General features: G+C 41.2%; 1 protein-coding gene across 1 annotated transcript in view; it reads left to right on the top strand.

The window, feature by feature from the left end:
* The first annotated feature begins 6,515 nt into the window (after positions 1–6,515).
* The window catches only part of Nedd8 (Nedd8 ubiquitin like modifier), a 37,452-nt gene continuing 27,240 nt past the window's right edge, over positions 6,516–16,727 (top strand). The window contains exons 1-2 of the mRNA XM_067150955.2: positions 6,516–6,656; positions 6,764–6,781. Of these exons, the coding sequence (XP_067007056.1) occupies positions 6,639–6,656; positions 6,764–6,781 (36 nt within the window). The 5' untranslated portion in view covers positions 6,516–6,638. The remainder of the gene's footprint in view (positions 6,657–6,763; positions 6,782–16,727) is intronic.

Genomic DNA, 16,727 nt, shown 5'->3' with positions numbered 1-16,727 from the left:
CAGCAGTCTATTCACAGACCAGTTCCTCTTCCAATTTCTGCCTGATACCACTAGCTCTTGTCCTTTAATAGTAGCTCTCAGTCCTTGATTTATCGCAAGTATCTTGTGTTTTTTGAGTATTTTCTCATTCCTAATAGCCTCCCATCCCACGTCTCTCTTGATCCATATTTTTTCTCTCTGCATGTTACTCGAATTAACTATCACAGCATCAGCCATCAACGTAGAAAACAGTTCTACTTTGATAGGCCTGTTGCCCCTAGTTCTTCCCACTCTCTGTACGTCATCTATGTCCACTTCGCTAAAGTTAAGTTTCAATTTCCCTTGTATTAAGTCGACTACTTTGTAAATTGTACGTACTTTGTCTTCTCTCACCTCCTCAGGCACCCCATAAATAAATAAGCACTTCTTCCTGCGATTCAATGTATTGGCATTCACTTCCGCTTTCAATTTCAACGTCTCCTCTTCCAGTCGTCCTATTCTTTCTCTTAATATTGCCACTTCCTCGTCGTTCTTTCTCACTTGTGATGTTATATCGTCCGTCATTTCTCTCAGCCATAACTTCATTTTTCCAAACTCCCTGGTTTGTTCTTTATCATATTCTTAATTTGCTCAAAGGGGCACACTTCTACCACCGTCTCTTTTACCCATTTTTTGAATTCTTCTATGTCTTCCCATCCCTCATTTCCACTAGATGGCGGGCCTGGGTTCGGCTCTACACCTCCAATCATTAGCAACATTATAACCACCGCCGCTGTTAACACTACTTCTCCTTTGATTACCAAATCCACTTTACAACCACCTGATTTTACTTCTTCTTTCTTGATTCTCCTCTGCCATCCTCCAATAGCCGCCCTGTATTGATCTACTCCAATCATTGTTGTTAAACTCCTCACAAGCTTCCTGCACTCAGCACTCACTCCTTACTCCCACTCCCGAGCTCTCTACTCATGCGTCCGCTGTCCTTCGTGGCTTAAGCTGAACTGAAACCCCCAGTCAGTTCAGGGACTTAGAAACAATATTTGCCCTAAACCTACCCAAGGACAGGTGAATTCTAACTATGAAGTTTGGTGGAAATATATCCAGTAGTTTTCAAGTTATAGAAAGACAGACAACAGACAAACCGACAAACAAACAGTCACTAAAGCTAAAAATATCCAGATGGTCATTATTACACCTGAAACGGATAACTGTACGGAAATTTTGCCAAAATAGTCAATGTGCATACACACGGTCGTTACGATTTTATTTATATAGAAGAAGAATACCTTCATGGCGAGACTACACTTTGGCCGTGAAATGGAATCTTGTCAACACTGTACTGCTACTCCTAGGAGTTTTCCTTGTAACATACAGGAAGTTAACCTCCAATTATGTTTTCTGAAATAAAACGTTGCTGGAAGAGCATTTTTCATTGGATACATATAAAACAAAGTGAAAACTGATTTAAATATGTCAATGTAAATATGAGAATAAACAGACATATATCTACAACTAGAAAAAGCAGTACAATCCTATGTCCTATGGGCTTTGAAAACTGAACAACTATGACCAATGCCAGGATCAAATTTAGGATAAAAAAGGTTTTAGCTTCATCACACAGATTTAAGTAATTATTTACGACAGATTTAAGGAGACGAACAGTATAAAATAAAAAGTATAGTCCCTCACTCTGTGAACCGCCGCAGCTCACTACTGTAGTAAAGTCATCTGCAGTATTTATGTGTTGCGTGTGTGTTTTAGACTTTAATAAAAAGTCAGTGCGTAATTATCGTGTGTTAGTTGAGTGTTATGTGATTAGCCTACGTGTGTGATTTCTTTCCTTTAACATAAATAGAGTGATTTATTTGCGTTACGGCTGAGAACGTTACGATACGACAGCAAAGTACAGTAGTACCCCGCGTTGCCTGGAGAAATGTATTAAATCCAATTAAATGCAACCCTCACCGCTAGAGCCCACAAAAGTTATCATTTGTCTATTTTCTCCCCCAATTTCTGTTACTCTTCAGTGCCGAGTATTTTTGTGCCTGTTTAGACCAAAAATAGTCCCTGTAAACGCCCCGTCCCCTTTAGTTCATAAGAATAATTTGCAACTTAGTTTTTTCTCCTTTTTATCTTGAACTTAATTACTGAATTTCACAAATTTGTGTGCTACCGTTTACCTGTGATGGTGTTGAGCAGAGCCGTTCGATACGGCAACGCTGTTGTCATAAGAGCAATACTATTTTCTTAATATGGAGTGACCTATAGACTGAGGAAATAACATAATATTCTACTGCGAATAGCAGCATAACAAGAAGAAGATATGTAGTAAATTAGGAATGAAAGAAGGAAGGATTATAACTTCTTGTGCACACACAGGAATTGAAACTGATGGCTGAAAAATGCTGCTTGCTTGGAGTCTGGAAATTCTTCATCTGAGTGAGATTCAATGAAAGTCTTTAGATATGGTTAACCATTTTCTTGTAATGCACTTGAGGTTCCAACTCATTATTTGCATGGCATATACAATAATCGTTCAGAATATCCCTGAGTTGTGACCACGTCTGTAATTTTACCTTTAATAAGGATCATGCTTACCTACATTTTTCCCTTTCACAAACACTGACTGCTCCAACAACACTGACACTTTTATTGCTACCTCAAGTTTTGGTACCTACCTCATTGATTGACAGAGTGTGAAATACAAATTCATTTGCACTACTTTCTGTCAAACATCTGTTTCCTATACAGTCAGCAAGGAGGGTTTTACAATCTTTTAAGGCTACAAAATCTACAATTTTGTCTTGCTCAGCAAGTTTTTGAACTTCTTCCTCCTCTCCTTTCTTAATTTGTTCACGCCTGCCATCTCGAATTTTTCTTGTAAATGGGCTGGGTTTGGTTAAAAAATAGGGGAGGTTTGGGAAAATCCTAGGGAGAGCACCTGACTTGAATATAGCCCTGTATTTTTTCTTGTTTTCCTTTCACCATTGTGATCAATGTAAGTCTCAAATATTTCCACATCTTCAGGAGCAAAGTGTTTCGCGCAGACTACACTAGATGAAGTAGGGTTCCAGTTGTCTCTGGGGATATATTTCAACCACGAAGCTTTCATTGCGTCATCCTTAGGAAATCTGAACACTGAAATGTGTCCTTCTTGATTAGAATCATAGTTGCTTGTGCACGAAGGAACATACCTAATGAATCCACAGCTCATTTGAATGAAAGAAAAAGGTTAAGCACACATGCTTTAGTTCTAAACCCCATGGAAATGCATGTTTATAGCCTTATTAACATAATTACGTCGCTGCTCTTGAAAATACATGTGAATCATGTCGTAAAAGAGTCGAATGGAAACAGATATGACCGTAGATCGGTCTTAAGGCCGGTCTCCACTGATTAACATTTAACACCAACATGTTAAATTTAACATGTTACAATTGACATGTATATTGTGATTGTGTCTTCCAATTGACTTTGCATGTTAACTCAGAATGTTGAGGTTAACACTTTTAACATGTTGGCGTGTTTTCCGCTCCAAGTGGAAAACATGTCAAGTCAATTCGTTGTTCGTGAGATGTTGGCACAGCTTCGGCAACTTCCTTTCCGGTTCCATGTCAACAGATACCCAAACGATGCAAACGACGTGCTTCTCGTGAAGTAGGATTATAGTTACAACACTCCGCAACACTCATTCTCTTTGTTATAAGCTACAAATACAGTACTGGTATCGATACGCGCACATGTGTCGTTCTCTGTGCACTATACTAAAATTTATAGTCAGAAATGGAGTGGAGCAAGATTACTTTGGACTTAATGATATAATAGAAAGACCTTGTTTATGGGATGTCTCATAAAAGGAATGCAGGAATAAAGCGAAGAAAGCCGACATTTTACAGGAATTCTAAATTATCCTTAATTGTTCCCGCGAGTGCATTGATAAAAAAAATCCTAGCGTCCCTCCGCTCCCAGTACAGTCGAGTATTGGAAAAAAAATCATAAGTTGGGTGCGGGAGCGGACGAAGTTTATATTTCAAACTGGTTTGCTTTTGAAGCAATGAGAAGGATGAGGTGAGGAAATGTGTCTAATAAAACTGCATTTCTAAGTCATAACAAGAAGCAACAAGGGCGAAATCCTCTTTATCTGAGTCCATTGTCCTTATTTGAAAATACTAGACACCGCCTAAATGTATAACCACAAATAGTTATGATGAACTAGTTAGGGCCTATATATAAACAAATAAAGTTAAGTTTAACATGTTTATTAAGTGTGGACACAATGTTAAATGAAACAGTATTCAACATTTAACATTGAACATGTTGATTGTGGCACCAGTTAACATTTAACACTCTTAACATTAAACATGTTGTTGTTAAATGTTAATCAGTGGAGACCGGCCTTTAAGAGGATGGCATTTGTAAATTGATGTACCAATGCTCCTTTCTTTAACGGTAAAATAAAGGAGGTAATAGGTCTAGTTAACCAGTGTTACGATTATAATTTCGATGTAATTTTAATTATGCATCGGGATAGTGTAGTGTAAGAAGGCGGCGCCCACACCTTTTTGCTTCAGAATCCTGCTGCTCATTGCCAGTCTAAATCTATATGCCTGTGATTCCGGCCATGCTTACGTCCTTAACTTCTCCATTTGCTGTCTCTTTCCTTCTAGAGTGGAGTAGCTGGCAAGACTACACCAGCACCACACGTAGTCAAGTAACAGAACTAGTACAGTACCGCGGAACTTTTGAACTCCTGAGAGATGAAGTCGTTAATACTTGACTTGAAACAACTTAAAGTAGTACTTCAAACCCGTAGAGCCAACGGCCGTAGCCGTGTTGAAACACCGGATCTCGTGAGATCTCCGAAGTTAAGCAACATTGGGCGTGGTCAGGAGTTGGATGGGTTGCCACGCGCTGTTGGTGGGGGTAAGGGAATGGAGGAGCGGAAAGGAACTGGCCAGCCTACCGCACGTGAACTCCGGCTCAGGAACACCTCTGCGGAGGTTCGGACCTGCCTTCGGGCAGAATAACCCTTACCTCAAACCCGTAGCAGCTGGTGGTATCTAAACCTGGGTGTTGCACCAAAATTTTCAGTGTCACATTTTTATAGCTTATAGAAATAACAAGAAACTCTATTACAACCGAGGAAATAAGTGGCTGTAACTAGAGTTACTCTTAATAATAATGTTATTGGCTTTACGTCACATTAACGACTGTTTACGGTTTTCGGGGACGCCGAGGTGCCGGAGTTCTTTTACATGCCGATAAATCTACTGACACGGAGCTGACGTATCTCAGCACCTTCAAATACCACCGGGCCGAGCCAGAATCGAACCTGCAACGTTGGGGTAAGAAGGTCTTCGCCTCAACCGTCTGAGCCACTCAGCCCAGCACAGTTACATTTGCCTCACTTGAACTGAAAATTTGCCGTCCTGTTTTTCATTGAAGCAAGATGTTGGTAATATTGTGGGTGGTCTGGTATGGCGTGGAAAAGAAATTACCCAGCAAGTTGGCCGTGCGGTTGGGGTCGCGTAGCTGTGAGCTTGCATTCGGGGTATATTGGGTTCGAACACCACTGTCGGAAGGCCTGAAGATGGTTTTCCTCGGTTTTCCATTTTCACACCAGGCAAATACTGTGGCTGTGCCTTAATTAAAGCCACGGTCGCTTCGTTCAACTCCTAGTCCTTTCCTATCCGATCGTTGCCGTAAGACCTATCTGTGACGGTGCAACGTAAAATGAAATTTGCAAATTTAAAAAATGGAAATAAATAACTTTTGCGAGAGGAGAGAAAGTAGGAATGAAGTAATCTCTGCAGAGTGGCGCAGTCTAACGGGGGCATTTCGAACTGTTTATCGGTAGGGGACTTGCTAGTCTCGTGTATTTCCCTGAGGCCGATATATTTGCGAGCATGCTACCTGATGCTATGCAGGCTTAGACTCATCCCTGCTGAGGTACATTGCGCGCGCTGTCCACTAGGGAGTTGCCGTAGGAAAGCAAACCCCCTGAGTATGATTCGAAGCCAGCAGCGTTTGTTGGTCCGTTACGAAGCATTAGTACAGCGAAAGACCAAAAATTGTTGATTTTAACAAGTTTTCGAATACATGTTAGATTTATTAAACTAAAATATTAGAAGAAATGATGGCAAATGAAGTGCAATATTATTGGGAGTTGTGCAACCCTGCAACAATACAACGCACCGCCCCTGCTTCAGACAGTTCTTTGCGTTATCGTAACGAACGCAATGAATGACTTGCATGCAAGGAAAATACGCCCCTGGTCCTACGTGACATATATTTTATATCTAGTACTCTTAAATTAAAAACACGAGACATTTTGCATATTTAATATTATCAAAAATGATCGGAGAAATTTTACAAATATACTTCCGTTTTAAGCCGATGAAACCTGCGTCCTGTTGCCTTCGCTGCGATAGCAGCGCTGCAGGCGTCGGAGAACATGTCTGGCCTTCATGTTAACATGAGACGCATGGGTTCAGCGAGAGCATTCACACTATTCGTATTGGCAGCATTGTTAGTTGTAAAATGACAAATGAGAAGCTGAGTGCGAGTCTGTGGCATATTGCGGCAGGAAGACTTTGGAGCGGTTTTACAATAAAGGCTAAGTTTATTGGTGACTTCTGTTTTTGACATTCGAGTAGAAAATGTTAATCAAAGTGAAGGTAAGCCGGACTCTTATTAGGTTTACGATTTTAGTGTTGAAGTAAATATCTATAATTGTTAAATATTAATTCCCTCTTTCTTTATCTTTTCATGCTGTCATCCGCAGACACTAACTGGAAAGGAGGTAAGCAGTTCTTCTGTATAGTTTTTAAGTGACCTTTTGGGTGCAGTGCAGTATTGTTCTTATGCCAGATTCTGTTATCTTTCCGTTGCGACCGTTTTACTCATTAAGGACTTTGCATTTCGAAAAGTCCGTATTGTTTTTTTTTTTAAATATCATTTGTTTATATAGGCCTATAGTGACTGAATAATGTTGAAGCACTCCAGAGCTCTATCCATAGGGCTTACAGAAATAATAAAACTTGTTTCTAAGACACCATGCAAATTCAGTTGTAGGCCCTTCTTTTACTTTATTTCCGATGGCTGCATTATCACTGAGGGACTATGACACAAGAATTTAAAGTTTTAATTTTCTCAGCTGTTGACACTCCGTTGGCAATTTGTAACAATATAAGGAAGTGAAAATAATGCAAATCTTACTTGGAATTCCGTTTAGAGGTGAGATGTGTTCATTGCGATGTATAGGAACCCACTATCTCACTCCCAAAAGTACATTATAACTCAATAAAGAGCAGCACCCGCCATCGTCCATGGCTGAAGTAGCTACGTGCATTCTTGTTGGTCAACGTGAACAGAATGCGACGTCATTGCCATCATTGCTGGTAATTATATTGCATTACCAACCCTGGCTGAATAAAAGCCCAAAAAAACACCATGTAAAGGAAACAGTGTGTAATACACAACAGCAGTAATTTAATATAATACGTTGATGCAGAATGTGCTGCTGTCACCCTACAGAATGCTAGAGACCTAATATCTGCTTCGCGGCCCTAACCTGGGGGCTTATGCCCCCTGACCCCCCTCTGCTTGGTCACAGTCCAATGGTTTTGTCACTAACCAGACCTAACCTATCCAGACCAATCGCTTCGTCACTAGCCGGACCTAACCAATCCAGACCAGTCGCTTTCTTACTGACCTGAAATATATGTTAATTAATCTTTTGTACACTGTCCAACATAGAATGTGCTTCTATCGCCCTACAAAATGCAAGAGACCTAAAAGCCGCTTCTCGGCTCTAACCTGAGGGCGTATGGCCGTGCACCCCCATTGCTTGGTCACAGTTCAATGGTTTTGTCACCAAGAGGACCTAACCAATCCAGACCAATCGCTTTGTCACTAGCCGGACCTTACCAGTGTAGACCAGTCGCTTTTGTCAGAATGCGCTGCTATCACTTTGCTTGGCAGTCATTTTATTTTCAAAATAAAGAGGTTGGCAGCATTGTTAGACTGCCCGAGTACGGTAGCCATTATTGGCGATGGTGTGAGGTGCTGTGCACATGATGTGGCCCTGCCATTGGAAACTTCTTAGACACATTTTCTCATTTTTTGGGGCAATCCTGAGCTTCCTCCGAATTGCTTCGTTTGTAATGTAGTCAAGGTGAGAGATTCCATCAACCAATGCAACATATGCTTCTCCATAACATGAAGTTGGTACTCTACTCATCTCGTAACAGGCCATCACTCAGCTCCATAGATAGAAACTGAACAAACAGCTGTACGGTGTATTTTTGACTTACGGTGTATCGGCATTCTTTTGTCACAGAGCACTCCCGTTACCTCCCTTCATCGCATCCATTTGGTTTTTATCCTTGCTCGCACTTCAGCGTTAATGTTGGTGTTACTACATGAATGAGAACGTAAGTAATAGAAAGTATTGGTCTTTGGTAGGTTTTCACCATCAACTTCAATATCACCATTACTCTGGATTATAGGTTTCTAACATTATCAGGAAGTAGAAATTAATGAAATCTTAATTGGAATGAGTGTCAGAGGAGAGAGGAGGGAATTCTGACTAAAATTTCAGAAGAGATATGTGTTCATAGCGATGTACTGGAACCCACCATCCTGCCCCCAAAACTATACATTGAAGCTTTCACGCCCCATAGTTATAGACATGATGCTGTATAGGCTTTTGGGCTTATGTCGTGTCAAGATAATAAGGTGAAATTTCTTTACGTTTCGCAAAGAACTGTGCTCTGCGTCATCAGAAGAAAATCTCAACTGTCCACAAGAAAGGCTTCTTAAACAATTTACTTTTACATTTACTTTTATAACCTAAGGAAGAGGAGCACTCGCCATTGTCCATTACAAAACTACAAATTTGCATTCCTATTGGCCAATGTAAAGTCAGATGTGACGTCATTCACGTCAATCATAACTAGATTGTATTACCAACCCCGCTAGAATAAAAACACAATGAACCTGGACATATACGGCAAACAATGCTGAATACAGGATAGGAATGATTTTATATTAAACTTACCTTAATGAGAGGAGAGTACAGCGCTGTAACAGCGGTAAGGAATTCGTGCACTCTCTGTTCTAGGGGGAAGGAGCTCTTGAACAGGGAACTAGAGGCCTAACGCCACTTCATGGCGGCTCTAAACTGGAGGAGTTTATGCCCCCAGACCTCCTTTGCTTGTCCCCAAATCACTGGTCTTGTCGGCCCCTACCCTAACCTATCCAGAACAATGGTCTTGCCCACCCCTACCCTAACCTATCCAGATCAATCATCTTGTCCAGGCCAATGTGTTTACACAGGAAACTAGAGGCCTAACGTCGCTTTGTGGCAGCTCTAACCCCTGGGGGCTTACGCTCCCAGATCCCCCTTGTTTTAATTCTTAACTAGAGAGATTGGCAGCCTTGTCGACCGCTCCAACCACGTACTTAGCGCGAAGTAAACATAAGACGGTCACTCCGCGCGAAACTGAAGCACTAATATTGGTGAGCACGGATGGTAGTACAGTAGAGTCTCGATTATCCGACCTAAACGGGACCTGGAGTACGTCGGATCACCGAAAATGTCGGATAATACAGAATAACTTTGAAAATGAACTAAAACGAACACGAAGGCTATACTGTATTACTATGTTTTACGGTACTCTATTTATTGACTTACCAATTCAATTGTACAGTACATGCAGTACTGAACGAAAACATTCCAAATGTCTTACGAAAAAAAACTTGTCAAAAATATCTGCTTGCCTGCTGATTCACGTTTTCTTGGTGCGAGATCCCGCCATCGACGATAATCCTTCACTGTGAGTCATCGTTTTCTCCTTTTGTTCTGCAATGCCTCTTTCTTCTTCATCATCATCCTCATTTACTTTAGCATTCACAAAACCAATAAAATCAGGGTCAGTTAGTTCAAACAGCTGATCTTGTGCACACCACTTACTCACATCTTGAGTCGTAGCATCCTCACAGCCAGGAATGCAATTCAGTAAGGGAACAATGTTTTCCATGTCTTCTTGTACCACCTCCTCTCGATGTTCATCCTCACTCAACAATATGTTCCAAGACTTTCTAATGTCATTGTTCCAACTTCTTCCCATGACTGCGCTATCCAGTATGCCACGTCGTTCATGCTGTTTCGTGTTAACTTTTCTATCATGTCGTTGCCATTGTCCATTTTCTCTATCAGGAATGAAAGGAGTTTCCGCCGATATTTCCTCTTCAATGTTTCCAGCACACCTTGGTCCATTGGCTGGCATAATGACGTCACGTTAGGAGGGAGGAACAGGAACATTAACAGAAATGTTTTTAAATGTCCTAGGCTTCTTTGCTTTGCCGATCATAAGCAATTTTGTTTTTAAGCTCCCAGTAATATTACTACAGGCAAGAATAGTAACTCTTTCCTAACTACACTTGTAGCCAGGTGCAGACATCTTGGCTTGGGCTGCGAGAGTTTTGATGGAAGCATCTTGAAATTCAGCCCAGTCTCATCACAATTAAAAATCTGATCACCGGTTCATCTTACAGCAAGATTTATTTCTTGAAATTCCCTTTTAAATTTCACAACCTCATCGGATTTAGCTGACAATTTTTCTACACAGATATTAAGCTGCCTAATGCCGTACCGTTTTTCGCACCGATCGAGCCACCAAGCACTGGCAGTAAAATTAGGGTCCCCTTCATTAAACTCCTTCTGGAAATACAAAGCCATTTATTGCAGAATGGGTCCACATATTGACAGGCCTTTTTCCCGGTTTTGAGTGAACCAAAGAAATAGTGTTTCACTTAATTTTTCGTACTCACATTTTTCATTGTTTTTCTAATTTTCAGTGCATCACTTGTTGCTCTGGTAGAGCACCACCTTTCAATTTCTTCCCTCTTATGTTTCCAGTCTCCCACTATAACACGTCCAACACCATAATCTGAAGCTATTTTTGAAGGGTTTCCGCTTTGTCCAGTCTCTTTAACCCACTCAACTTGTCTTTCACAGAAACAGTCACTTTCTTCCCTTTACTCGCCATACTCACAGAGGAGATGAAAACTATAACATCCGCACCCAACCAATACTACACTGAACAATGACTCACTGCACCTGTCCTTGAAAAAAACCTGGTCCTACCGCATGACTGCCAGTGCTTGTCCCACGGTCGCATCCTCCACATCGGGTGTCCCAGAAATGCCTCCACCTAAAGTTCAAATTCAGCCTATCAATGTCGGATAACACGGAATGTCGGATAAGCGAAGGTCGGTTGAGCGAGACTCTACTGTATTGATGAGCAGACATACCACTTTCCATTGCAGAGATAGCTGCTTGTATTCCTATTGGCTAACGTAAAGTGGGATGCAATGTCACTCCTGTCAGTCATGATAATTAGATTCCGTTACCAACCCCGGCAGAATAAAAGCATACTTAAATAGAACATGTAAAGGAAACAATGTAAAATATAGAACACTAGAGGCCTAAGGCCGCTTTGCGGCTGTAGGGCTTAAGCTCCGAGACCCTCTTTGCTTGTCCCATATCACTGGTCTTGTGCAGGTCCTACCCTAACCTCTCCAGACCAGTGGTCTTATCCAACTCTTACCCTAACCAATCCAGGCCAATGGTATTTGTACAGCAAACTAGAGGCTTAAGGCTGCTTCGCGACTCTATCCTTCGTTTATCCCCATAGCAATGGTCTTGTCAAGGTCCTAACCTATCCAGACCAATAGTCATGTCCATGTCCTACTCTAACCAATCCAGACCTGTGGTTTTGCCCATCCCCTGCCCTAATCAATCCTGACCAATGATCTTGTCCAGCCCCTACCATAACTAGTCCAGGCTAATGGTGTTTTAATTCACCTTTCCACCAGTAGCCCCTTAGTTCCTAAGTAGACAGGTTGGCAGCCTTGTGCACCACCAGAGAAGGCCATGAGAAGTAAACAAAGGAGTCATTCCACGCGTACGTGTATGTGGTCAAAGTTTGGTAGCCAGGGGGTTGTTAACATAGAGCATTTGAACCCAATTAATGAGTTGTTCTGGAACTCCATGATCTCGCAATGCATACCAAATTGAAATTAGATGGTGTGGCATGTGGTCAAAAGCCTTCTGACGATCAAGAAATGCAGTGTGAATGGGCTTTCCTTTTTTCACAATGTTTCTCAGTGAGCTGTCGCTTAGGCTACGATTATTCAAAAATATTCTTCTTCTCCTTTGTTTCCTAGTTCACAACAGTTTGGGGTTTGCTCTAAAGCTGTAGGTCCCACTGGTATCTGGACTGCATCATTCGTCTTTTCACAAATTTTTCTGTGTGTAGCTGTCATGTGCTTGAGTTATAATAAGCCTTATACTTTTCAGGTTACAGTCTGTTTGTCCCAAGATTTCTTGAGTACTGTCCTGTGAACCTTCCATTGTTCTGGTTGCTGCCATCACTGAAGTCATTGTAGTACCCTATTCTTATTCATATGGCAGACATGACCAAACCATCTGAGTCTTCTCATCTGGATTGCTTCTTCAATTGTTGAGTGGTCATCACCTTGGTTTCCGAATGGTTTCATTTTAATTTTTCGGATGGGACTTCTCCTGTCTCATACATCTTACACACTAAATGAAATAGCCTTGCCATGCTGGTTTCTCCTAAGGCAGTCAGTAATGCAGAGGGAATGTCATCAATTCCAGGTACCTTGTTCCTATTTAGGTCGCTCACAGCTCTGTCAAACTCTGACCTCAAAATTGGGTCTCCCATTTCATCAGCATCAACAGAGTCTTCTTGTTCCAGAACCAAATTATCTAGATCTTCACCTTGATACAACTGTTGGATATGTTCCTGCCATCTTTCTGCTTTGTCTTCTTTCCCCAGAAGTGGCTTTCCATCTGAGCTTTTAATATTCATACACCTAGATTTCCTTTCTTCAAAGGTTTCCTTGATTTTCCTGTATGCAACATCTACCTTTCCTAGGACCATACAACCTTCGACATCCTTGGACTTCTCCTTCAGCCAGTCTTCCTTAGCTACCTTGCACTTTCTATCCTCTTGATTCTTTAATCGCCTCTATTCTTTTCTGCCCTCTTCATTACTAGCATTCTTGTATTTTCGTCGTTCATCAATCAATCAATCCTGAGTTATTCACTGATTCTTAGTTGATCTTTTCTTCCTTCCTAACATTTCTCCAGCAGCCCTGCTGACTTCATTTTTCATGACTATCCACTCTTTCTCTATTGTGTTTCCTTCAGCCTTTTCATTTAGTCCTTTTGCAACATGTTCCTTGAAACAATCCCTCACGCTCTTTTCTTTCAACTTTTCTAAATCCCATCTTTTTTGCATTCTTTCCTTTCTTCAATTTCTTCAGCTTCAGATGGCATTTCATGACCAACAAGTTGTCAGAGTCCACGTCTGCAATCCAACACCTGGTTCTGAATTTCTGCCTAATCATAATGAAGTCTATTTGATACCTTCCAGTGTCTCCAGGTCTTGTCCATGTATAAAGCCGTCGTTTGTGGTTTTTGAACCAAGTATTGGCAAGGACTAAATTATGATCAGTGCAGAATTCAACGAGCTGACTTCCCCTTTCGTTCCTTTGTCCCAATCCGAATTCTCCTACTGTATTACCTTCTCTACCTTGGCCTACCACTGCATTCCAGTCTCCCATCACAATTAGATTCTCGTCACCTTTTACATACTGTATTAAATCTTCTATCTCTTCAGATGTTCATTCGATTTCCTCATCATCCGCTGAACTAGTAGGCATATAGACCTGCACTAATGTGGTGGGCATTGGTTTGGTGTCTATCTTGTTGACAATAATTCTTTCACTATGCTGGTCGTAGTAGCTTACCCACTGCCCTATTTTCTTATTCATTATTAAACCAACTCCTGCATTTCCTCAGTTTGTTTTTGTGTTGATAATTCGGTAGTCGGCTGACCAAAAATCCTGTTCTTCCTGCCAACATACTTCACTTACACCAACTACATCCAACTTTAGTCTATCCATCTCCCTTTTCAGATTCTCAAATCTGCCACAACGATTCAAACTTCTAACATTCCACGCTCCGACTCGCAGAATGTCAGTATCCATCTTTCTGATGATCACCCCCTCTCGTGTAGTCCCCACCCGGAGATCCGAATGGGGGGACTTGTTTACGTCCGGAATATTTTACCCGGGAGGAAGCCATCATCAGAACATCATTCATACAGAGAGAGCTGCATGTCCTCGGGAATTAGTTACGGCTGTAGTTTCCCGTTGCTTTCAGTCATGTAGCAGTATCAACACAGCTAAGCCATGTTGAGTATTATTACAAGGCCATATCAGTCAACCGTCTAGACTGCCGCCCATGCAACTTCCGAAAGGCTGCTACCCCCCTTTCGATGAACCATTCCTTAGTTTGGTCTCTCAACAGGTACCCATGCCAGGGATCTGACAGTCAACTCATCTGCTAGACTTTCATCCTCTGAAGGTCTTGGTATTTGAACTGCTGAACTTTGTTGATTGGTATGACATTGATTTGAACCTTAGCCCACACCCTTTCTGTTGTTAGGGTCCTGTTCTTAGTTACATTTAGTTTCAGGCCATAATCTGAGGCAGTGTTTGCTACACGGTTCAGTACGTACAGTTTGAACCCCACTACGAGTACCTCTGAAGATGAATACTGGGGTTGTACAGTAAATACGGCCATGGTCACTTCCCGTTCCTAGCCATTTCTTAACTGGTAACCATAATACCCATCTGTATCGGTGTGACGTAAAGCAAATTGTAAATAATAAATATGTACTTGTCTTTGTCAGTATCGGTGAAGAGGGGTGCACAGCTGTGAGCTTGCATGCAGGAGCTAGTAGGTTTGAACCTCACTGTCGGCAGACCTGAAGGTGATTTTCCATGTTTTCCCATTTTCACGCTAGGCTAGCCCTTAATTATTAAGGCCATGGCTGCTTTCTTCCCATTCCTAGCCCTTTCCTATCCCATCATCGCTATAAGACCTAATCTATGGTGGTGCGATGTAAAGCCAATTGTAAAAAAAAAGTATCTTCCTCCAGTTGGTGGTTGAAGACTATTTGGTTACAACATCCTCGACCCTGCTGGAAACCTGCCTGTTGCTCGCGACCCATTTGGTCTCGATGTTTCTTGAGTCTGGCTTGTAGAAAACAGAATGGAAAGGAGATTTATTCCATGGTAGTTCTTTCATTCCTTGCTACCACCTCTCTTCATGGTAGGCACAACTATATCTTTCTTCCACACAGATGGTCTGTATGCTAGAACTTCAGTATAGTCTTTCTGTATAGCGCGTTGCAGTGGGCACAGAGGACAATACTCACTTCACTTTAGCAACTATGGTACTTCTCTTGTTCAGACAGTACTACCGTCTGTTCAGGTAAATCCAGGGAGAGGAGGAAGTGTCTTTCTTTATTGGTCTGCGCTCATCCTGGCTGGTGACAAAGAAACATCTAACATGACATGTCTCTTGAAGGGAGTGTGGCCCCATGACAGACCATTGGTCTAATTAATAATAATAATAATAGAGTCAAACCAGCTTTAATGGGCATCTTTCTTCAGCTGACACCTCCCTGTACGGATATTTTTCCACAAAACCAATTTTATTTTATATAAGACTGGCTGCAGTACCCGTCATTGACGGGGCAATCGTATAGAATGTGCAAAGTTATCTAACTTTCCAGCTACTTTCCGCCAATATTCAAGCAGGCTGTTTTACTCGGGATGCAACAGTAATCCCATCTATTGGAGATGAGTGGCAACAGAAGAGACACATCACATTACAACAATGATCAATATAATGTTATTGTTGATCAGTTATATGAGCCTTCGATATTTTAGGTCTTCACATTTAATTTTCTTCCAACTGAGATGTTACAGCATGTAATGTAAAGAAAGTCTTTCATTACTCCCTCTTGTTTTATTCTTCAAATGATCGTTCCTTTACGACTTTGTAATTTTTTTATAAGAATCTTTACATATTTTTCTTGTCGATACGAAGCGATGACCACGCTGTTTTACACCTTAAGACAATCATGACAAAAACCATCCCCAGTTAACACGATTTTAAACAATATTTCCATGTTAACAATGCTTGGCGTTGATATGGACTAAGCAACAAAAGTCTAAATTAATTATTCTGTTATCATAGTTGTTGTTGTTGTTGTTGTTGTTGTTGGGAATTCAGCCCGAAGGCTGGTTTGATCCTTCACAGTTCCGCCAACAGCTGTCATAGCCTAGGCGTCACTGAAGAGGCATACTATGGAAGTGAGGAGTGAGGTAGTTTCCCCGTTGCTTTCCTTTTATCATAGTTGGTACGGTAAAGCTGTGTTAAGACATAAATGATTGGAACTTGTATTCTGTATAACTTTTGTTACAGTATGTAATACTTTTTGATAGGACCAATAACATAGTGTCCCATCTCGTGGCGGAGATACATTTCTTTTCCTTTTTAAACATTATTATTCCTTGTTTTAATTTCGCTCCATTTGCAAGGTAAAAAATGGAGGCAATCATTTACTGAAATGCGTTCCTCTGTTATCGGTTTTTCAAATGATTTAAATGTGATTTGAATTGGTGGATCGCTCTGATGATCTAAGGTCTAAAATGTTTTTCTTTGTGTGCTTCTGTATGCGAGTCTTGCAACTTTGGTCTTCTTTACTTGGTTGTCATTAAGCCTTTCTTTATGATGTTGTGGGAGCCAGTTGACTTTATACTCAGTATGACTTTGCCCTTACATTAAACGTGTTATT

This window comes from Anabrus simplex, chromosome 7 (genome assembly GCF_040414725.1).
Source record: "Anabrus simplex isolate iqAnaSimp1 chromosome 7, ASM4041472v1, whole genome shotgun sequence".
In the NCBI taxonomy this organism is placed as follows: Eukaryota; Metazoa; Arthropoda; class Insecta; order Orthoptera; family Tettigoniidae; genus Anabrus; species Anabrus simplex.
Note: the sequence above shows the minus strand (reverse complement) of the source record. Positions and strands in the feature narration are given on the sequence as shown.